At 56.5% G+C, this 22043-nt stretch overlaps 7 protein-coding genes across 7 annotated transcripts; 2 read left to right on the forward strand and 5 right to left on the reverse strand.

Annotated features, from left to right (window-relative positions):
- Window positions 1-666: 666 nt before the first annotated feature.
- Window positions 667-2547, forward strand: GCG54_00004582 (uncharacterized protein; the record flags this gene model as incomplete). Its single annotated transcript, XM_045404629.1, has 2 exons — window positions 667-871; window positions 926-2547. 2 exons carry the CDS (start codon window positions 667-669, stop codon window positions 2545-2547), a joined length of 1827 nt encoding a protein of 608 aa, XP_045262572.1.
- Window positions 2548-3023: 476 nt separating this feature from the next.
- GCG54_00004583 (uncharacterized protein) lies at window positions 3024-3869 on the reverse strand (the record flags this gene model as incomplete). The annotated part of the gene is made up of 2 exons (XM_045404630.1): window positions 3024-3336; window positions 3439-3869. 2 exons carry the CDS (start codon window positions 3867-3869, stop codon window positions 3024-3026), a joined length of 744 nt encoding a protein of 247 aa, XP_045262573.1.
- Window positions 3870-5126: 1257 nt separating this feature from the next.
- Window positions 5127-5962, reverse strand: GCG54_00004584 (Glutaredoxin 3; the record flags this gene model as incomplete). Its single annotated transcript, XM_045404631.1, has 2 exons — window positions 5127-5207; window positions 5261-5962. The coding sequence occupies 2 exons, from the start codon at window positions 5960-5962 to the stop codon at window positions 5127-5129; spliced, it is 783 nt and encodes a 260-aa protein (XP_045262574.1).
- A 1002-nt stretch (window positions 5963-6964) lies between these two features.
- On the forward strand, window positions 6965-9435 carry GCG54_00004585 (Protein app1; the record flags this gene model as incomplete). Its single annotated transcript, XM_045404632.1, has 2 exons — window positions 6965-7160; window positions 7241-9435. 2 exons carry the CDS (start codon window positions 6965-6967, stop codon window positions 9433-9435), a joined length of 2391 nt encoding a protein of 796 aa, XP_045262575.1.
- An 865-nt stretch (window positions 9436-10300) lies between these two features.
- On the reverse strand, window positions 10301-10801 carry GCG54_00004586 (uncharacterized protein; the record flags this gene model as incomplete). The annotated part of the gene is made up of 3 exons (XM_045404633.1): window positions 10301-10328; window positions 10389-10591; window positions 10706-10801. 3 exons carry the CDS (start codon window positions 10799-10801, stop codon window positions 10301-10303), a joined length of 327 nt encoding a protein of 108 aa, XP_045262576.1.
- Window positions 10802-13944: 3143 nt separating this feature from the next.
- On the reverse strand, window positions 13945-16307 carry GCG54_00004587 (pH-response regulator protein palF/RIM8; the record flags this gene model as incomplete). Its single annotated transcript, XM_045404634.1, has 2 exons — window positions 13945-15795; window positions 15855-16307. The coding sequence occupies 2 exons, from the start codon at window positions 16305-16307 to the stop codon at window positions 13945-13947; spliced, it is 2304 nt and encodes a 767-aa protein (XP_045262577.1).
- Window positions 16308-19415: 3108 nt separating this feature from the next.
- On the reverse strand, window positions 19416-21286 carry GCG54_00004588 (Cell division control protein 18; the record flags this gene model as incomplete). The annotated part of the gene is made up of 2 exons (XM_045404635.1): window positions 19416-21178; window positions 21235-21286. The coding sequence occupies 2 exons, from the start codon at window positions 21284-21286 to the stop codon at window positions 19416-19418; spliced, it is 1815 nt and encodes a 604-aa protein (XP_045262578.1).
- Window positions 21287-22043: the final 757 nt, after the last annotated feature.

Here is a 22043-nt window from a genome sequence, read left to right on the forward strand (position 1 = left end):
TGGTTGTTTCGCAATCCTCCGTCACCGCGTTGGGTGCCCCCGAGTGGCTGGGCCCACCCTTCGGGGAGAAATGTTTCTCAATGCCACCCATTGCGTCCAGGCCCCGGCCCCGTCAGCCAATCTATCGTGCGACCTCATACGCCGCTCCGAAGGGCTCGGTAGCGTGTGTCGGCCGATGAGACGCCCCCAGCACCCCTGCCGAGCTTTTTCTCTCCTAAGCTTGAAGCCTTGAGATGACGTCCAGGGGTGGTTCGCACTGGGTCCTGCCACAGGTCTCCCCTGTCTGGGGTGGTAACGTTGACTTACACGCGAGGAGATCCATATCAAAGCCACCAGCCCGAGTTTTGCGGCTCTTGGGACGGCTCTTTTGCCTCCCTTTCTTCTGGTTTCTCCATTCTTGTTCGCTTCTCACTCATTACTTGTATGTGCCTCTCTTTCTAACTGACGATCCTTTTTTTGGTGGTCGTTGGTTAATGTTTTCGATTCTCTAGTCAACCCGTCTGCAGGCCAGCTTTTCTTAAGCAATCCCTTCGTTACGTTCGTTTTCGATTCGACCTCGATACCCGTGCCCTAGTTGGCCGTTTTTTTCTACTCCCGTAATTCTTCTTCTCGAGGACCTTTTGACGATTTGCCGACCCCAATACGACTACTAAGGATTTGGACGAAATGCGTTTCACAAAGTCTCTGGCTCTGCTGGCGAGCATTGCCTTCGCCGACGCCCAGTTCACGAAGCCCCTGGCAGGAGATTATTTCAACATTGGCGAGAAATTTGCGATTGAGTGGGAGACGGCAGGCTTGCAAGGACCCATCAACATCGACCTGGTACCTAGCGGAGTGACGGATGGTTCAGTGGTTGCGGAGAGGATCGGCGGTAAGGTCATCATGTTGGATGACTTGGGGATGTGATACTAACAAGACTTGACAGAGCAAATCCAGAATGTTGGTCGGTTGTACTGGGCGCCCGATGCCTCTATCGCCGCCTTTGACAGCTTCACGATGGTCATCACCGACTCCGCCAAGGCCACCGTCATGTCTCAGTCATTCAAGATCAACCAACTTACGGATCAGCCTATCGTCCAGACATATGTTGGAGCTCAGGTTCAGGTTCTCACCAAGCCGCCCAACGCCCCGAAGACTATCTACTCTGGTGACCTGCCACCCGAGGCCACCCCGGCTGGACTCGTTGTTGAAGCTGCTCCTGCGAAGGCTGCTCCTGCCAACGGTACGATTCCTGCCGCTCCCGCCAAATCCAATGCTGCTGGCGACGCGACTGCGCCGGCAGAGACCGCTCCCGCGGCAACAACTCCTGCGACTGGCGGTCGCCGCAAGGGCAAGGGAAAGGGAAGAGGAGGCAACAGAAACAGCGACGGCGCTGAAGCAACTGCGGCCCCAACGACTTCTGCCGCGGCTGGCGGCAACGGCACCGATGCGGCGCCTTCCCCAATCTTCTCGACTATCGATCCCGCTGGAGGCGGCGCTGCTGCTCCTTCGCCTGCTCCCATCAAAAACAACCAGACCGCGCCTGCAACAACACCTGCCGCGAGTGAACAGAGCCGTGTCTCTATCAAGCCATCTGCGACACCCACCGCCTCCCTTCCTCAGGTTCTCATTCCGCCAAAGAACTCTAGCACTCCCGCCGAGGCATCTGCCACCCAGCCGGCCGTTCTCGTCCCTGGCAACACGACTGTTCCTGCCGTCTCTACTCCCGCCGAATCCAAGGTCGCCGTCCCAGCTAACACAACTGTGCCCGCTGCCACCTTGCCCGCGGTGCTTGTCCCTCCGGCTAACACCAGCACTCCCGCCGAGACGGCTGCGGCTTCCGCCTCCCTGCCCCCGGTTCTCATCCCGTCGAACACGAGCGCTACCGGACTCCCAGCCATCCCCGCCACCGAGCCTGCTGCTGTCGCCCCGGTCCCTATCCCTTCTGCTCCCCCGGCCGATACGAGCGTTCCAGCACCGCCTGCCGCTGCTCCTCCCGCGACCACGCCCTCGGAACTCCCTGCTGAAACTGCCGTCAAGCCGCCTCTTAACCCGGTTCAATCTTCTCCCCTGGTGCCCTCTGCGGTGACTACCCCCAGCTCCAGTGTCGCACCCGCAACGCCGACTCCTAGCACTGGCAGCGGCGACAAGGAGAAGGGCAACAAGAACGGCAGCGAGAAGGGCTCCGACGCAGGAGGCAGCGCGGAAAGCAGATCTCCCGTGGCCACCGCGCCGTCCTCGACCGTTGCGTCTACACCTGCTAGCTCTCAGTCTGCCGGCACAGGCTCGAGGCCGACGGCAGTGCCGCAACTGGACACCCCCGCCGATCCTACCACCATTCCCCGTCTCGGCGCGATCATCTCGCTGCCGTCTTCCTTGATGACTTCCATGGTGCTCGCGAGCAACATCCAGGCCCAGGGAGTCGCGGCACCTACGACCGGTCTCGTCTTTGCCACGTCTCCTCCCTCGGTCCTCACTACGTCTGGCGGAAGCAGGCAGGCGCAGAAGAGCTATCTTGCTGCGCTCGTTGGCGGTGCTGCAGCTCTTGCGGTCACGTACGTGCTGTAGACGGTGGGCAGAGAAGAATGATGACATGATAATGGTTAAGAGGGGCGAGAGCGAAAAGGCAGCGTAAGGGTTTTCCTTGTCCATAATTGTAAGATGCTGGCGCCAAGTGGTTTTCGAATATCACAAACTACAACATAACAAAAAAGGAAATAAATCAGATGGCCAGATTCGCATACTGGTATTTGTTTTGAGAAACTCTGTTGGACATACTTTGGGGTTCGGCAACAAGCCTCAAGTCTCGTATCCTTTTGCCTCCTAGCCAGTACACCTCAATCAATTCTTCTCTATGTCAATGTTTGTCTTACTGGGTTGATCCCCTTTCCATGCGTCTATCACCTCGGGTCGGTCGTTAAGACCGGAGCCGCCCGTTATACCAGAAAGAAATACGTCCGCTGCAAGCACCATCGCTGTGGATAAGCCATAAAGGTACACTCGTATTGGTTGTAAAGGTTCCATACACCATGGCTGTTTCCCGTCTAGCTCTTCGGGCTGTTCGAAGCATCATATGCATCTATGTCGAAGAACTCGGAAACGGGATCCGCCTCCTCTTTTGCCTTTTCGTCCTCATCCTCGGGAGGCTGCGGACCATCAGAGCCGAGAGGAGCGGTGATGGGGCTCGACGGGCTCGAATTACTCGATGATGATGAGCCCGAACCGGAAAAGTCGGGAGTCCGGGTCAGATCTTCTTCGGGTTCCCTCGGGGGCAAAATCCCCAACGGGTTGAGCAACCGACGAGGGTCGATAGCGTATTCCACGTAACATCCGATTTCAGGTCTGCCGACTTCGGGACTAATAAAAGGGGGGTTAGAGTCTGCTTCTTGATGTGGAAGAGGTTGGTATGAAATCCACCCAGATGGAGAAAGCAGCAAATGACGAGACTCCAGCACTGACCTCGAGAGAAGCCTTAGGATCTTGGGGTACACCTGGCTGCGAAGTTGTGAATGGTTCGGGCGTTCTTCCTCAGTCGCAGCTTGTGCGACGATTACGATATCGCTTTGGGGATGGTCTATCGTACGTCTGGACACCGAATAAAGTGAGAGGTTGAGGAGCGGTGCGGGATGTACAAGATTCCTCATGTCATCTTCGACGGTCTTCTTCAGCGTCTTCCCCCACCTCGGAATGGGCATAAACCACTGGACGAGGAAAGAACGTCCGTCTAATTCGGCTGCTTTTTTGCGGTTGAGCTCGGCCTTCAGGCGTTGAAACGGAGTGAGAAACGCCAGTAGTCCGTCTGTTCTGTCGCTGATGGGGAAGCTGGGATCGTGGGCAGTGTTGAAGCCTGCACCGTAAGTGGTGTACCTGAAAGGGCAGACTGGAGCCATGATAAGTTGCTTTCAATATCCAGAAAGAGAAAAAGAGGTACAGGGATTGCTGACCTGTTGTGATGTTGTTAATCAGAAGTGATGAGGGTGGTGAGATTAAGCACCTGTGTTGGATGGATTCCAGAAAGAAACGATGTGTATTCTCGTCCCTTCAGGAGACGTGAGCAGTTTCCCACAGAAAGGAGGCTGTCTCGACATGGCAGGCACTGGGTCCATGGGTAGACCAGCAGCAAGACAAGTTGGCGAGACCTCAATCGCCGAGGACATCTCTTTCTTTGCCGCTTCAGAAACATTCTTGATAGGTTCGGAAATTTGAAGAAAGAGGTCTCAGGGGTTGCACAACACCTGCCGGTTGAAGAAGAGATCCTGCTGTTCAGTCACAAGACAGCAGCGGCATGCGCTACTGATATCTCTTGATAAGCAGAAACAACTACCATGGCCCCGTTCCTCTGGCCAAATACGTATTACAAAGGAGGGAAGGGGCATTAGATATGCTTGTCAGACCAGATTGGCGTATTCCTGCTAGTGTTCGCCCAACTCGATGACTTGAGCTCGTACGGAAAGAACATCAAGGCGTTCAACTGCTGACTTACTGATAATACCTGCTATCTTTTGGACGAATATCCATTTGATTGACACTGCCTATCCGGCCTTGGACTTTCGGTCCCTCGTACCTGCCATTGCTAGGTACCAGGCCCTGCTTCCTTGAGACTACCCATATCTCACAACTACTGCATGCACAACGAGCTTGGAGATGAATGTCTGCATTTCTAAGATCGAAGTCATAGGGGACACTGCCCGGAAAGCCAGCTGACAATGTGTGGCTAGCAAAATTCATGGTGAATCCTGCCGCATTTATACATTACATTATCACACCAGCTACTGCAGAGGCCTACCAGTATAGCTTCTAGAACGTTTCATTAAATTCATGACTAAGTCATGCCTACATAACGACAGATGCGTCATCATGAATATCGCCCACTCGACTGCGCTGTTCTTCTGGGCCCCATTGTCACTGCTCGCCTTTCCACCTTGCCCACTCTTCCCACTGATGCCACCGTCAGCGCGCAGTGCGGATTTGGAGATTGCGATCTGAGTTGTCATTGATTGGCGAATTGCATGGAGGACATCGGCGGCGGGTGGTGAGTGACATCCACCATACTCATGAGGGGGAATATCTGTAACTAGAAGCCGCAGATAAAGCCGCTAGTACGTAGGGTACACCGTTTTTCAATAGTCTGCTCATCAACATTCTGTCTATGAAGTAGCGGCAGTCTCATTGCCCTTGATACTGTAAGGGCCCAAGAAGTCATCGCTGTTTGCGATTTCTTCCTTAACCTATGGCAAGGCGTCAGTTCGTGTAGAAAGCAATGGTCTTGATATACACTTACAATATCCAGACCACCAACCAACTCTCCGTCGATCCAGAGCTGAGGATAGGTCGGCCAGTCCGCATACTCCTTCAACCCCTGCCGCACCTCGTCGTCTGCCAGGATGTTGAAGAAACCGTACTTGACGGAGTGCTCTCTCAAGATGGCAACAAGCTGTCTGGAGAAGCCGCACTGGGGCGAGCTGGGTGTGCCCTTCATGAAGAGCATGACTGGCGCGGCCTTGACGAGGTCCGCCAGCCTCTTGAACAGCTCCTCCTTGGCCTTGGCCGGGTCCACAGGCTCGTCGACCTGCATCGCGCTGGGCCCGTTCTCGACGCTCTGGTTTCCGTTCACCGTGACCGCGCCGGCGCCGGCGGACTTTTTGGCGTGTGTCTCGATCGCATTGCGCACCTTGACGGCGCTGCTGCCGCTAACAGTCTCGAGGACCTGGCCGTTGCGCAGGAGGACGAGGAAGGGCACGGCAGTAACGTTGTAGGTCTCGCTAATCTCGCTGAGCTCCTCGGCGTTTATGGAGACCCAGGAGGTCTCGGGGGGGCTGGTGACGGGGTATTCTGAGGCGAGGGTCGAGAGTACGGTGGCCATCTGCGCGCAGGGGGCGGCCCACGGGGCGTGGAAGGAGATGATGTGGAGGGTGGACGGCGGTGTGGAGGCAATGTGCTTCTCCCAGTCGGCGAGACTGGTGATCTCCGTGATCGTCGACATTGTGCGTCTTCGTGGATCGCGAACTCTTTTTCGCGGTAGTAGGTGTGAGGACTCTGAGGGGATGCGCGGGGGGTATCGGGGGAGGCGCAATCGGAAGAGGGAGTCGCGGGATGGGTCGCGTGGGGTTGTATAAGTGAGAAAGAGATTCCGGAATGCGGACAGTTTCGGTCGGGTGCCGGATCACGAAATGACAAGCCAACGGCTGATAAACCCAGGGTCTCCGATACGGTGGAGGGGTATTTGGAGGGGCAATTCGTGATCGATGGCGACAGAAAAGAGCTTATGCGAGCGCAAAATTGCTTGTATCAGGAAAACTAGTCTATGGCGTGTGTTTGTGGTGCCTAGTTGCATAAATGGAAGGTCTGACTCAGCGAAACCACTCCCGGGTTCGCCCCGCCAGAGGGGAATGGGTGGCTCGAGGGGGAGAGCGAGAACGGCAGACAGCTCATTGGGCGCTGAGGTAAGTGGGAACACAGTGATCTCACTGTAAGGCATCCAGCCCCCTTCTGCGTGTGTTTGGGCGCATCCATTCTCTGATGAGTCGAAATGCGCTGTTCTCTGTGCCCCTCCCGCTTGCTGTGTTCGTACCTGAGCCCACTGTACCCCTCTATCTGTATTCGTACCTAAGCTGCCCTACCAGCTACCTAACCGCTCTTAGGTATGTTCCTGCCCCGCTCCGACACCTGGCAAGCCAAACGACTGCGTAACTCGCTGCCCGCGTATTGGAAGTCGGTGGGACCGTGCTTCACCTCCAAGTTCTAGTTCCACCCGTGCTGCGCCTCTCCAACTCTCGGCTGCCCACGACTCTGCAATACAGGCGGTTGGTTTGCTACGTCAGCTTTCTTGCCCGTAAGACATAGGCGACTCTCCGACGGAGATCTTTGCAACCTGCCATCTTCCGTCTTTTCCTTTCTTTGCCCTCTTTTCCCCCAATCTCCCCAAGGAATCGACGCCTCATCAACCCGCGCCCACTGCTGGTCAAGCTCCAAGCAAACACTCGCAATGGCGTCACTCAACCTGTCCATAAACGGACCCTCGATCAAGAGCAGCTACCAGGGTGTCATCAACGGCCCGCCTCCGAGCTCGAGCTCGCCGACATACGCTCAATGGGCTTTGTTCTCGGTTCAAGCTCCTTTGGCTAATGCCTTCCAAGATACTGGTGCCAAGGAGAGCGTGCTCAAGGTCCAGAGCACTGGAGGTAGGTTCCTGGTCCCCATCCCGAGCTGCCGACGTCACATGGCGGGACACACGCTGACACGTCGTTTTCCCCCGCGGCAGACGGCGAGCTCTCGGAACTCATCGAAGACTTCAACGAGGGTCGCATCCAATTCGCTTTCGTAAAGGTCAAGGACCCTAATTCTGGGCTTCCCAAGAATGCCCTGATTGCTTGGTGTGGAGGCGGTGTCCCCGAGCGGACCAAGGGCTACTTTACCACCCACACGGCTGCCGTTTCCAAGATCCTCCACGGCTATCACGTCCAAATCACCGCTCGTTCAGACAGCGACCTCGAGCCGGAGAGCGTTATGCGCAAGATTGCCGATGCCTCCGGCGCCAAGTACTCAGCCGGCGGCTCCACGGCTTCCCCCGCCCCACCGCCAGTTGCTTCTAAGCCCGTATTCACTCCCACCACATCATCGGTCGGATCTGTCAACCCGATCGTGGCCGCACGAAACCGCAAGCCCGCGAACGTCGATGAAGACGGCTGGGGAGCCGACGCTCCCCCGGTCACACGGTCGCAGCTCGAGAAGGTCGCGCCGGCATACAAGCCCACCAAGGTGAACATGGCAGAGCTCACGAAGCAGCGCCAAGAACCCTCCGGCTTCAATGGGAACAACTCTCAAGAAGACCGAGGCGACGTTGTGAGGGGGGGATACCAGCCAATCGGAAAGGTGGACATCGCTGCCATTCGTGCTGCCGCCAAGGAAAAGAACGACGACAGGCCGACTCCTGTGAAGGGTGCCTACGAGCCGGTTGGCAAGGTTGATATTGCGGCTATCCGTGCTAAGGCTCAGAAGCCCTCCGAGCCGGAGCCCGCCGCCGATGAAGAGCGTCCGAGGTCCCTGGCCGAACGCAGTGCTGCTTTCAGCCAGTCCGCGCAGTCGGAGCGCCTCACGTCCCTCCCCAAGCCAAAGGTTGCTAACAAGTTTGGTGGATCTACTTTCACTGGCACGAAGGCTCCCACGCCCGGAGGCATGGGCTTCGGCGCACCTGCCGTCCCGGCTGCCGCGCCGGTTGGAGCTGCCAGCCGAACCTTTGCTGACCAAGGCGGCAAGACGCCTGCCCAGCTGTGGGCTGAGAAGAAGGGCAAGACGGGTTCCATCTCGAACCCTGTGTCGCCTCCTATCACATCCCCCATTGGAGTGCAGAAGAGCGGAGAGTGGAAGAGTGGCTACTCCGGAAAGTCCTGGGCTCCTGTTCAGACCGCCGAATACAGCCGTGGCAAGATTAGCCAAGAGAACACTGGCGAGCAGGAGCGTGAGGCACCTGCCTCCCCCAGCGGTGGTGTTGGTGCCCTTCGCGATCGTTTCAAGGGTACTGCTCCTATTGCTGTGGGAGCTGCAGCCGTTGCCGGTGCAGCTGGAGGCGCCGCAGCTTATGCCGCTCACAATGATGCCGAGGAAGAAGAGGAGGAGGCACCCCCTCCTCCTCCTGCAGGCAGCCGACCGCCCGCTGGTGGATTTGCGCTCCCTGGCATGCCTCCCCGTCCCGCCCCCGAGGAGGAAGAGGAGGAGGAGGCCGAGCCGGACTCGCCCATTCGGGTTGCCCAACCTGTCGCTCGCGGAAACGAGGTCGAGTTCGAGCCCCCTGTCGAGCGAGAGCCTCCCAGGCCCATTCCTACGCAGGAGATCGAGGAGGAGCTGCCAAGAGAGGAGGAGCTCCACGAGGACAACAACGCTGGCCGCGGTGCGGCGGCAGCAGTTGCCGAACAGCAGTTTGGCCAGGAGCAGGTTGCTGCCGGTCAAGCACAAGGCGGCGGTCACCGTGCGTTGATTCAGTACGATTACGAGAAGGCCGAGGACAACGAGCTTGAGCTTGTCGAGGGCGAGTACGTCACCAACATTGAGATGGTTGACGAGGACTGGTGGATGGGCACCAACTCTCGCGGCGAGAGCGGTCTGTTCCCTAGCAACTACGTGGAGCTCGTCGAGGACGAGGCCGAACCGGCACCAGCAGCGCGTGCGGCACCTCCCCCCGCCCCGGCTCAAGCGGAGCCCGAACCGGAACCGGCGCCGGCGGCCGATGGCGGTCGGACTGCGACGGCCCAGTTCGATTACGAGGCTGCCGAAGACAATGGTAAGATTCCACGCCCACTGCTACCGAGTGGGGTCATGCTGACTGCGTGTTCAGAACTTTCGTTCCCCGAGAACGCTACGATCACGGATCTCGAGTTCCCCGATGAGGATTGGTGGTTCGGTTCCTACGGCGGCAAGCAGGGCTTGTTCCCTGCCAACTATGTCCAGCTTGACAACTAAGTATGGGTTGATGAGAACAGATAGAAAAGTCTTTATGACGGCCAGCGAATAGTCTTGCTTTGAGCCCCTATAGCTATTTGCATTCTTAGGTTGCAGAGGGTTCAGGGTACCGGTGGAAAATAAAATTACACGTGGCAACAAGATAATGTTTTCCGTTGAAAGTTGTTTCGTGAAACATGTTGAAGACGGATCGTCGCTAAAGAAGTCTTGGTGTTGAACCGCCAAGCCGAGAACGGACTAATGACGCAAAGTTGCATTGCGGCCAAGCCAGCACATTTGTTGATTTTATCAAGTCATGATGACCTCAACATCACCGGGCACTGTATTTGTTCGAACCGAGATGGGGTCGTTTGGTTAAATGTATATGAAATTCATTATTGCGCAAAGATGCGCCCCAGCAAAACCTCATCCAAAGGAGCGACAGAACGCGCCGCCAAAAACGCCTAAGGGGGGGAATAAGAATGAACAAGCGTCGATGCCGCTTTGAATCCATCATGAAAACCAAAAGTCCTGTTCCTTTCCGCCCGACCGACCATCCACCATTCGTCCTTCCATCCCATCTCTTTAACAGGTCGTCCGCCTCTTCAGGGGTCTTTGCGCCGTGATAGCCGTGGGGAAATCGTCGGTTCGTTCCATTTTCGTTCCTGTCCCAAAAAAAATCCTTTCGCCGGCCTCTTTGACTCTCTCTCCCTCTGTGTCTCCCATTGCCGCCCTCAACCGAAGAAAAGCGTCGAGCATTACAGTTTTTTGTGTGGTGCGTTTCTCGGTGTTGTTCGCGGACCCCACTTTCCCAACACCACAGACCGTGGTCTTGACACACGACGAATGTCACATAAGTTGCCGTTTTTCCAGAGGCCGTGACCGTTTAGCAGATTTCGAAGCAGCATTCGCAACTGGACAGAAGTGTCAGCGTGGCGTTCTCGATGGGATTGCGCATGAAAGAGTGTCCTTACCATTCCGCGCAGCATTCGCACGTCTCGTCGATGACGCAGCAACAGCACAGCGCCGCGAGACAAGCGGTCAGGCAGTTGCCGCCGCCCTGCTTCCTGGGCGCCTGCTGGGGAGGCTGCTGCTGGTACTGCATGGGAGGCTGGCCGCCCTGGGGGTAGTAGCCGCCCTGCTGGGGGTAGCCTCCTCCTTGGGGAGGGCCATAAGACTGTCAAGGTGTTAGTTGGGCATATCTTCAGAATGGATGCGCGCGCATGTTGGGCCAAGCGTGGCGATACGACTACTCCCGAGCTCGCGAATTGAGGGAAAAGAGGAAGCTTACAGGTTGGGGTTGCTGGGGGTATCCGCCGCCGGGACCGTAGTTCTGCTGGTAACCACCGCCGCCGCCGTGCTGGTTGTAGTAGTCGTTGCTGGCCATGTTTGTCTAAGTTGATTGCTCTTGCAGGAAAAAGAGAACGATATCGCTAAGGAATACTGGAATGCGATTGATTAGAAAGCTGTTTTGTTACGAATGAGAAAAAGGATGGGTGTGTGAGATTAAGAGAAGAATTCTGAGACCGTCAGAGAGCAAGGGAAAAGAGTGGGCGAACGACTGTCGATAAAAAGGCCCCCAAGTGGTCCAGTGACAGGTCTTGGGCTGCAGGCGTGCTAAGGCTTGAAGGCTAGGTACCTACCCAAGATGGCAGTGGAAAGCTGTGCACACCCCCTGCAGGACTCCAGAGCACCTCGCGCAGCCCGCTGTACCCTTACCCACGCCCAGCACAGCACGCAGCTTCTTCGCGGTGGCAGTGTGAGACTGTGAGTCGACCCCCCGGCGCGGTGGGTGGCTTTTCTTCGGGGAGAGCGAAGGGCGCTGCGGGGCCGGAGCTAAGAAGCTTTTTTCCTACCAGATTCCCACTGGGCACCACAGATGATTCGGCGCTGGGCCAATTGCAATGCTAAATCGGGCTGCTGGCGTAATTGAACGGGCCTTGAGGGAGGAGCCCGATGACGGGGCGGGGATACATCGGCATGGGACTCCCGATTTACGTGTAATGAGGCGACAGATTGCACTGCACTGCACGCACCTCGAAATGTTGAGGTGAACACACTAGCCAGCTGACGGGATGGCCGTACCTACGTAAGGTAGGAGGGCAATGGAGACGGCGCAGCCACACTGGATAGTCTGCCACTCTGCAGAATGGGTGGGTGTTAGTGGCGGTGGTGATGCGTCCACCTTCTCGACCTGTCGAGACGACCCGTCCCATGATTCGATCGCCTTCGGTTTTGCTGCGCACCGCAGTCTTGCCGCCGCGAAGCGAGGAAACAACTGTCAACGGTGGCCCGTCCTCTTTCTCCTTTGGTCCCATCAAACGGCCACTCGGAATGCTTCAATCTGGGGAAAGCATTGGCATATGCCCGAGCAACACAGTTGTCCTCCCCCCGGATTCCATGCCATGCACTCCTCGGCGGGCCCTGCGCAAGTGTGTAGATTCTCGTCGGGATATGCCGTGCTGCGCGCCGCGGAACCTGCGCATGAGTTCGGAACCATCAAGTGTCCTTTCCGCCAGCCAGACAGACCACAGGTAGAGCCACTTGCCGCAGGTAAGTTTTGGCTAGGACGCCAGTCATCCTGCTTCGTCTCTTTTGGTCGCGACGGTCGTCATCGTCGAAGGGGAGAGGGACTTTGCCGGTTCAAGTCAAACAGTCACACGCCCGCCTGCTTCTCGCGCCATCAGGGCCAGAAAGCCCCCTTTTTGCGAGACATTTACGTAGTTGGACGTTGTATGGTACCGCCTGATACCACTTTGACGTCTCAACGGGCTGTTCTTATCGTCCGGTAGACATGATCCGCTAAGGGGGACTGTTGATGGCTGACGCCAGCGAAACCAAAACATCAACGAGTGTCACTGTTTGACAAAGGTCTAGGGGATGCGTGGAGACGAACCACTCTTCCCGCAACAACACCGTTCGAAATTTCTCGGTCCTGGCCCCATCGAAAGAACCCAAGTGAAAGGGACGCGCTGCCCGCGTTGGATCCACCAAAAACCCGGCGATTGCAAGGCCACAATGTGAAGCCCGCTGACTTGGTGCTTGGTTGAACCCGATCTTATGCACCGAGGTCCCCACTGAGGTGGACTTCCATCATTGCTCTCGCCCACCGGCGCAGCAACACACCAACAAATCGTGACTAACGACACCAGCAGACCTGCTGTGCTGTGCCTCCAGCAAGCGTGCTGCGTCCAATCCAATCCCCTCCCTCCCTCCCAGCCACAGACATTGCCGCATCTTCCGCGGGCCAATTGAACCGTATCGCGTTTTCTCGGGTACGATCTGACAGAATCACCTGCCTCGAACTCTCTACCTATCCCTCACATAAGGGTCCATCCTCTGGAACAAGCAATGCGCTACGCACACAGGGCTGGGTGAGGTGGGACTGGGGCCCGGCTTGGCTGTGGTCTACAGGCGAAGCTGGGAGAAGGAAACGGGGCCAAGGCGCCGCCAAGCTTTGCGGCGACGGCTGTCTCGACGTTGGGCCCAAACTCTCTTCTCCTCGATCCTGCCCCCTCTCCCCCAGACATTGATGTTTCCATCTGGTCATCGTCCTGCGAGCAAGGGGGATAAGGGATGCTGAAGCAAGGCAGGCCAAACCAACACCAACTAGACGGCAGCGCCACATGAGACGCAAGACGTGCGTATTCGTAGACCGCTCCTTCTACTGATGCCGTTGCACGAGTAATCCAAATCAACTGGCCATGTAGCTAAGGTAGCTTAGTGTTGGTCCAGCTGCTGCGCAGTGGCTTAGTTTTACAGACGTGGTCTATGGCATCGCCCTCGGAGCCGAATTATTGATACAAGCTGCCGTTAGATTCAATCGGCAGTCAGCGGGCCTTTTAGGTACCCGGTGTACGATTCGTGACCCTCACCAAAAATGCGATCCAAGTCGCGCGGGACTGTCGGTATCCGACAACAAACAGGGCTCCAACACAAAACGATGTCCAGGGTAACTACAAGTCCACCGCGTCGATGAGGAAGACAACGTTTGATCGTCTCGTCAAGCCTTTTGACAAGCATTTCCGAGGAGGAGTGGATCCCGTTCCCGGCGAACCCTCCTCGTGCTTCCCACTCTCTAGGTAAGTCGATCAAAGCCCGTCTCGCCGTTCCAGCGGCCTGGCCCAAACAATCGGGGTCGATGCCAAGAAGGATGGCTGCCGGGCGGAAGGGCGGGTACTACGGGAGAAAAATTGGCATCACGGGGGCGCAACGCCGGCAATCTCGTATCCCGCGGGCGAACGCCTGGCTTGGCCTTGGCTGACCTCTCGCGTGTCACAAGCTACGTACCTTATATCGTATTACTTTAACAAAAACTTAAGCTGACGAGCTTTTGATGAGGAAAAAAGGTCATATTGCTTGCTGTATTTTCGCTCTCAAATCGTATCACACGTTCATGTCTCTATAGTACTTTGTAGATGGCGCACAATGCTCAACACACTCACACACGCACTCACACATATTATACACTATTCAACCAGTGGTTTTCATGCCATCGTTCTTAATCTCCCCCCAACCCTGGAAAGGTCATCATCGCTCGTACCTCGGCAAGGGTTCCGAGCCTGCTGCGTGGCTGGACTGTCCAGCAGCTGCTTCAGTCCTGTAGCTATACTGCTCGCCGTAGTCTTCTTCCTCGTCGTTGAGTGCGGGCGCCGAAGGCTCAGCCACGTCCCCAGGTGGTGCTGATGGCCCGGCGTCATAATCGTCTGGGAATTCTGGCGGCGCGCTGGCTTCGTTCAGAAGCCGTTGTCGTTCGAGTTCCTGCTTGTCCTCTGTACGAGCTTCGCGAGCCGTAGACAGGTCGTCCAACGTTGGCGCTGACGGCTGTCCTTCTGCATGGTGCCCCTCGTGAGGTGCCGAGGGACCTGGCTGTGCCTCGTCTTCGGCGTCATAAATATTCGGTTCTGGTGCAGATGCTCCGGACGGTCCTGCTTCCAAACTTTGAGGCGGTTGACTGGGCAACAGTCTCTCTTCTTGGCGTCTTACACGCTCCTTGTCTGTCAAGCGCGCTTCGTCTGGCACCTGCGGTGGAGGGATATAGGCGGGCGCTTGCATCTCCTCAGGCGGACTCGTAGGCTGGATCGTGATGGTAGGTTGCCTGCTTAGGGTACCAGGATTCTGAGGTGTAGCGAGTGGCCAGTAGCTCTCGCCGTCGTCCGCATGAATATCGTCAACCGGCCAAGGGCTCGAAATGTCCTCTCCGCTGGCCGCTCCTTCATGCATCTGGTACGTCCGCACCGTATTACTCCGGCCACGTAACCTCGAGCTGTCCGTGGTTCCTAGAATTACCTCAAAAACGACGGATATCACGCCCTTTTCGCGCCGTAACCGATCCGTGTCTATGACGTTTCCACCCCAAGAGTTGACAACTGCATTGTTGCCCTCTGCAGCAGCGGACCCGGGAGCAAACTGTCCCACCCTCGGTTGACCGCCGCCCTGAAGCTGACTCGCCAACCTGCCACCCAGATCGACCAGAACCTCGACTTGGTACTTGAAGCTGACCATCTCCCCTGGTACACCTTTGATCGTCGGGAAAACATCTTCAGGTACCTTGATGGATGCTGTCACTGTTGTCTCCAATGTTATTGGATCAATGATCAGAGGAGCAACCGATTGGGAAAGATCCTTCCTGAAAACGCTCAGTGACGAGGTGGAGCTCAGAGACAGACCGCCGAGACCGGTGCGTGACCGTGGATAGTAGTCTTCCTTCGCAAGCTTTTTAGTCTCTTCTTTTGTCATGATGTCCGCGAACATTGATGCCGGCGGCGCTGTATCGATCCTGCCTTGGCGATACATGGTGACAATAACACCGTGCATGCTCTTTATTCGCTTGATATGTTGGACAGACACCTTGACGGAAACGGTGTCTCCTGGTAATGCGCCGCCCTTGAGCATCTCAATAGTAGCCGTTATTGTTTTTTCGTCGACGGCTTGCATCTTGGAGTTTGTCAGAGAGCCGCCTAAACGGGGTTCGGCCCGCGTTAAGCTGATGCCTGTACTGGAACTTATGGTGCTGTCCCCGCTGACTTCGCTCTGGATATCTGTGTGAGTTGGACTCCGCGGTTGCTCGAGTGGATCGTGTGTAGACTCGTCGTTTGACGCTGCGGGATCGGGTGTCACTGCTTCGCGCTGTTCCATGTCCGAACCATGGTCAACGCTCTCTACAGCGAGCGAAGCTTTCTCTCCACCGCCAGTCCTCTTTCTTTTTGACTTTTTGGAAATCGGTTCGAGGTAAATCGTCCGGGGACGCGGAGGCGCGAGAGGCCCAATGTCCACCTTTTCCACCAGTTGAATCTTTCGGTCGCATGATGTCGTTGGCGATATTGAAGTCGGACGCGTTAGAGTCGCTGTAATCATGTAGGAAATCGTGCCTCGTTCAAACTGTAGCCAGGCGCGTCAGCACTGCGACTCAACAAACCAAGCGAGAAAGGGTTCCATACGTCAATGCTGCTAGGCAAACCCTTTTCGGGGAACACTAAATCAAAATTGAACTCGTATTTCGAAGCCTCCAACCTCCCCTCGCCGCTGAGCACCTGCTCGTCCTGGAAGAGCGAAGCGTGACCATTTCCGTGGTATTGTGCCGAAGACCGACCGGACAGGGCGGGATTCGCGACGGGAGGCTCGCTGACGGCAGGCCCCTTGTGGACGCGGACGTAGCCATGTAGGGTGACGGTGAGATGTGTGATGCGCACCGGCTTGACAACGGTCAAGACTACGGCGCCACGGACATGGTCGCCAGCCGAGTACTGGCGGTGGGGGTCGTCGGGGCGGACGTGGAAGTCGGCGAGGTTACGCGAACGCGAGCGGATCGGCAGGGCGAAGCGAGAAAAAAACGAGCGTGTGGACGAGGTTGTTTCTTCGACGGAGCCGTTGGAATGCGAGTATGCGCCCATGTATGCAACGACTTGCGGGCCGGGCCTTTGGCGGTGTCGTGGATCGGTCGGGGTCGGAGGTGGTGATGGGGATTGCGGTGGTTGTGGTGATGTCGGCAGCGGTGGTTGTGGAGGAGGACGGCAAGGACGTGGAGGAGGAGGAGGCGGAGTCGGGAGGCGGGCGAAGGACCGAGATGGAGATGGAGACGGGGGAGGGGGCGCAGCAGAGGCGACGACGGTTGCACCCTCGACGTCGACATGCAACGAGGGGATTCACAGAGCAGCGCCTTCGTGGCTCGCAGCAGTAGGATTGCGTAGCCGTGTAGGCTGTGGCCGTGGGCGCGGGGGGGAGGAGGAGCGCGGCGAGACGGGCGGGCAGTGATGAGTGAGCGCGAGCCAGGCTTACGGAGAAGCTCAGCAGTGGTCTTGGGGCGCACAACAGCAGCAAGCAGCAGCAGCAGCAGCAGCTGGTCTGGTGCGGTGCGATGCGGTGCGTTGCGGTGCTCGACAGCGAACAAGCGGCTCGACCGGGTCCACGAGGTCTCGGTATGTCGGGACGAATCGTCAGGGACCTGTGCTCGCTCGTTTGCGCGATGGGACTGTCCGCGTGCTGTCCGACTGGTGGGCGGCTGCTAGAGCTTGGGAGGGGAATTGATTTGATGATGGAATGCCAGGCTGGGATCTTTGAGAGATGCTGGCAGCGGATTTCTTGGTTGCATATGCCAAGAGCGAAGAGGGAGCCTTGCCAAGAAAGCTTCGCTTTTTCTGGAAATCTCGAGGGTTCACAGTCTCAGATTGCCCGTGGGTGCCGGGGATCAGGAGAAGAACAAGCCTGAGGCACGGGAACGGGGGGCGGATGGACAATGGGCAATTTAGGACGAAGAGGGGGGTGTCAGGGCCAGGGCCAGGGCCACGTAGTGTGTTGTACGTATTGCTCTACGGATGGTGCGCCGGATGTATATTGCTCGACGTTTGGTTGTTGCGCGGGCCTCTTTGTTAGCACCTCGCAGTCTCATACCCAAGGCATGCGCCTGACAACTACTTGGATGGTACGGATGGGTAAGGTAGGTATGAGAATGAGAAAGGGCCGTCAGGCAGGTATCAGTTGTATCAGTCCACTACCCAGCCAGCCAACCAATGCCCAAGGGGCTGCTGCTGCTACCGTAGATGAGGAGGGGGCGGGGAGCATATCCGTACAGACGCTAGGTAGGCAAGTGGATGGCTGGACGGATAGACGGACGGACTTTTGGACCCAGCACGACCTCTGGGGAGACTGGACGCCGAATGAGAATGAGATTGATGGCCTGCTACGGGTGACGAGACGAGGTGACGAGGCCGAGGAACCGCGCAGGAAGGCGCCTGTGTCAGCGACAATGTGCAATGTGACAGTGGAGGCCCGGCTGGTATCGACCAACAGCTTCGCAGTCGGCTGCACTAACACCGAAAGAGCCCCATTTTTGATGCGGAAGGACGGCACCAAGAGGGCGGGGGCCAGCCGACTGGCGATGTGTGTCTGAATGAAGCGTTGGTGTGTGTGGTTTGTGAAAGAACGGAAGAAAGCAGAAACACCACGACCGGCGCACCGTGGGAATACGTACCCCCGGATGGTTCAGCTCAGCCCCAATTGTAGGGAACAGTCCTTGTCTTCAGGTTGTCTTGCTCGCCTCGTCATTGGGGCTGCTAACGCCTGACTAAGGCACCTCACAGCGTCAGGGCGACGGGACGGCACTGGAATCGGGTCGTCGTCGGGTACCTCGACATACCCTCCCGAGACAGGGAAACACTTCCATTTGAACCTAAGACATGCCACTCCCGCTGATGGGGCCTGTCCGGAGCCTTGCCGTCTGAGCTGCCCTTGTGCTTCGTGCCCTGTGCCCGGCCTGGTGCATCCAATCCAGTGCTTGCCAGCGCCGTGTGCTTACAAAACATGTGCTTTTGGAGCCTGCCCGGCGTTGCATTCCATGCCGACGTCCGTCTATCCAACGGGATAACCACACAATCGAGACAACAAGTAGCCAATCAACCATTCAATAGTACGATCAACTTGGGTAGAGCGCGTTGCTAGTTGCTTCCTCTTTGAGGCAACTCTGAACATGAAGCAGGCATTTCCGACTCAACTATGGCCAGTAATATCGAGACTTAAAAATAGGAGTGGGTACCTCACTCGATGCTCCGTCCAGCGTGCAGTACCTTTTTTGTCTGTTACATAGTCCATCCGGCCGCCTCAAACAGAAGTAAAATGCCTCTCCATCCGCGTTGTCACACTGGACCGTGTGCGTCTCTTCTTCAACGAGAAACGCAAGTTGGGAAGAGATGCTAAGTATGCAACGGTCAAAACATGGAAGCAAGGGAAAGGGTAAGGTAGTTTGAGCAACGCCCTGCGTGGGTACCCCCGTTGACCTTAACGGCGGTAAGGTGTGCCAAGCCAAGACCGCAGGCAAGATAAGGTAGTGATGAGGGAAGGGAGATGCACATTGTGAAAGTCTTGTCTTGTTACACTGTTGTGGCGGCAGCGGATCGCACCCGATCTGGTTGCAACTGTGAACCTGGAGCCTGTCTCCAGGTACTTGACTTTGTGTGCCTGCCGCAGGCCTGCGGGAGAAACACCAGACAATTCAATTCTCCGGCCCACGAACATCAGGCATTCCATTCCACATGGGCTTATGGGCTGACCAAATCCCGAGCTGACGCCGGTGCGTCCGCCCGCAGCTCCTCCGTTTCGCCTCATCGTCTCACTGCACTTCACATCTGAGCGTCTGCTGCATCTTTTGCGACTCGGGCACCATTTGTCTGCTCTGCTCTCCACAAGTCTTGTTTCGTTTTAACCGTCTGGTATCATGCTATTAATGTCTCGTTCTAATACCTTTCTCACACCATCTGCGTGCTGACACGCGAGCATCTACCATGCTGATATCCATCCTTCACACTTCTCTTCACCTTACGCCACGCCCTCCAACCATCTATCCCGTTGATATTCAGACAATTGCTGACGTCCAATGCTGTGCTGATCATGTCTATCGATCTGCGTTATATCCCCAAAACGCCACGTGCCATGCTTTTCCAGACCCTATTGCCATGCAGAAAAAAAATCTCCCAAAGAACTCCATGTGGTATGCCATAATACAAGAATCAATCCAACGCCTCGCCACTGAGAATTCGGGTCAAGATGGCTGCACCAACGCCCTCGGCGATGCTCTCCATCTCCTTCTCTCCAACGCAGCTAGCCACCCGCTTGTCTTCGCCGGTTGGCATCGCCGCTTTACGCCCTCTTTTGCTTGGCGTCTGGATTGCTACAAGGCCCCCTGTCTTTCCATCAACCTGGTTGATCAGGCCCAACGTCTCCAAACTTCCGATGACTTCGCGAAACTCTGAGCTTGACAGCGGGTGAAGGACAGAGTCTCGGGTGCAAAGAATTGTGTAAGTCTCACACAAGCTTTTGACTGTGGGGGCGAGTGACTGCGACTTAGTCGGAGTTGCCAAGCCGTTTGCCATCTTCGCCGATCTGTTACGCTTCTCAAGGGCGACCAATGAGCAGAGCGCGGCCTTCTGCTGAAGGTTGAGCGCCTTCAGTCTCTGGTTGGTGCCGTTGCTGAAAGCTGCCGCCGTCACCTTGTTCAGATGTCCAATGGCAGCTCGAGGTGCCGTCTCCGCTGTCAGAGCCTTCAAAGACGCCGCGGCAACGTGAGATACGCTTCTGGAGCCGCCAGTTGCAGCCATGTTGGCGTTTTCGCCAAGAGGCTTCCGAGAAGGTGTCATCTGCAAAACTTTCTCCCTTGCCTCGTTTTCGTGTTGTTGTTTTGTCTCTGACTCGATCAAGTCAAGTGCGCGCCTGCAAACCTCGAAGGCTTTCCGCAGATCTCCCGTCTGAGCTGACACCTTTCTCGAGCAAAGCTCAATAGCTGCAGGGTGAATGAAAGGAGTCGTCGTTTGCTTGCTGTCTTTTGGGAGCAGCGACATTAAGCGCGTGGTGATAATGCTCTTGATCTGGGCCGCTGAGTAGGGGTGAAAAGGGAGCAAAGACGGCTTGAGGTTCTTCGACTTGAGGCGTGGCAGAAATCGGTCCGTGAGGTCGAGGGCGTTTGCGATGCCGATGAGAACGAGTCGGGATGGCTGCTGCAAGGACCATTCGAACAAGCGGTATAGACTCTCAAGACCCATGGTCAAGATGTGGTCAATCTCGTCCAAGACAACGAGGTAGACAGGCGAGCCCTTCTTCTTCGTCACAAAGATCTTTTGCAATGCCTCCATTGCCGATGCCTCTGAGAGATCGCTGTCGTGCCCCAAGAGATCAAGCAGGGTGTTGTAGAGGTCCTTGGATGACCGGATGCTCATGCAGTTGATCGTTGCTTGACGCACAGCTGTTGACTCGGTCAAATGCTCTGTGACTTCCTTCACCATTGCACTCTTGCCGGTTCCAGGGGGTCCGCTGACGTAGAGGCATCCGCTGGGGTTCGTAGATGAGCATTGCTGAATAAACTGAGAGAGCTGTTCGCGCTCTTGCTCTCGTCCCACAAGCGGACCGGGATCAGCACCGCGGGCGAAGAGTTGTCGTGCAGAGTGGTAGACGGTTTGAAGAGAGCCGGGGGTGAGAGGAGATTGCGGCGTCATTCTCTGGAATAGCTTGCCGGCGGACTTGACAGCCATTCGAGGGGTTGAAGGGGAATTGGCGAAGACATCTCGGTGCCGAGGAGTTTGAGGCGTGACAGGGATCGCCTTAGCCAGAGTCTGGGAGCGGGAACGCTTGAGCTTCTTCGGAGAGGGCTCAGCATAAACATCGTCGAGCTGTGAATCGCTTTCGGACGTGGAATTCGCATCGGGGTCTGCGTTCTCGTCATTCTCTTGTGCGGCTCGAGTCTGTCTTCTGGTTCGCTTCGCAGGAAGCTGAACTTCATCTGGCAAGGCAGTTAGCAACAAAGTTTAGACTGTTGACAAGTTCGGTCGAGCTTACCTTGGTCCTGGACGGTCCTAGTCCGCTTGCCGAGGAGTGAGGCGCGAGACATTGCGGTAATGTATTAAAGTAAAGTAAAGAGGCAATCGCAACTGACAATTCGCGGATTAAAGACAATTGGGGAAAGTTCAGTCTAAGCTTTGGCGAGCATAAGGAAGGAGAAGTTGAAAGATTGGAAGGAGTGGATTTGCGGTTGCGAGTGGAACTGAAGAAATAGGGTGGTAGGCGCGGGCCACGACGATGACCGGGAAACGCGCCTGCTCCTGGAGTCGCGTAAATTGAATTCGCGAGAAAACGCGCTCTTGAGCAGGTACGGATGGGTTGCTGTGGCTAGTGCGGCTGACCGCGGAACATGGACCGTGCGTACGCGGGTGACGGGACTTGGACCCTCTTTCCACTGGCGGGTCTGTGCTCGGGTTCATCCGCTTACCTAAAGCACACTGAGGCAACATGGAAGGGGGTCACAGTGCGGGGTCAGCTCCGCGTCTCGCCTTATCGTGCTTTGCCCCACTGTGCTTCCCCGCGAAGTGTGCTGTGGCAAGCGACGAGACAGAAGCGGAGGTGCCCGGTGCTACCAGCATGAATGGCGGGCAGGGCCGCCTTCCAACGATACTATCAAAACCACATCTCCGTCTTCGCTGTGTTTCCCGATTCTTTTCTACAATGACACTCGTGGCAATATTCTTTCATTTGTGTAGTTCGTCTCGAGTGCACGGTTTTGGTCTTCCGCTTTGTCTCACCTAATCCGGCGCATTTCTTATGCACGGGGCAACCGGCGTTTTCGTTACTCTCAGCCACTTTCTGTGCTG

This window comes from Colletotrichum gloeosporioides (genome assembly GCF_011800055.1).
Source record: "Colletotrichum gloeosporioides strain Lc1 chromosome Unknown consensus_54, whole genome shotgun sequence".
NCBI classification, from domain to species: domain Eukaryota; kingdom Fungi; phylum Ascomycota; class Sordariomycetes; order Glomerellales; family Glomerellaceae; genus Colletotrichum; species Colletotrichum gloeosporioides.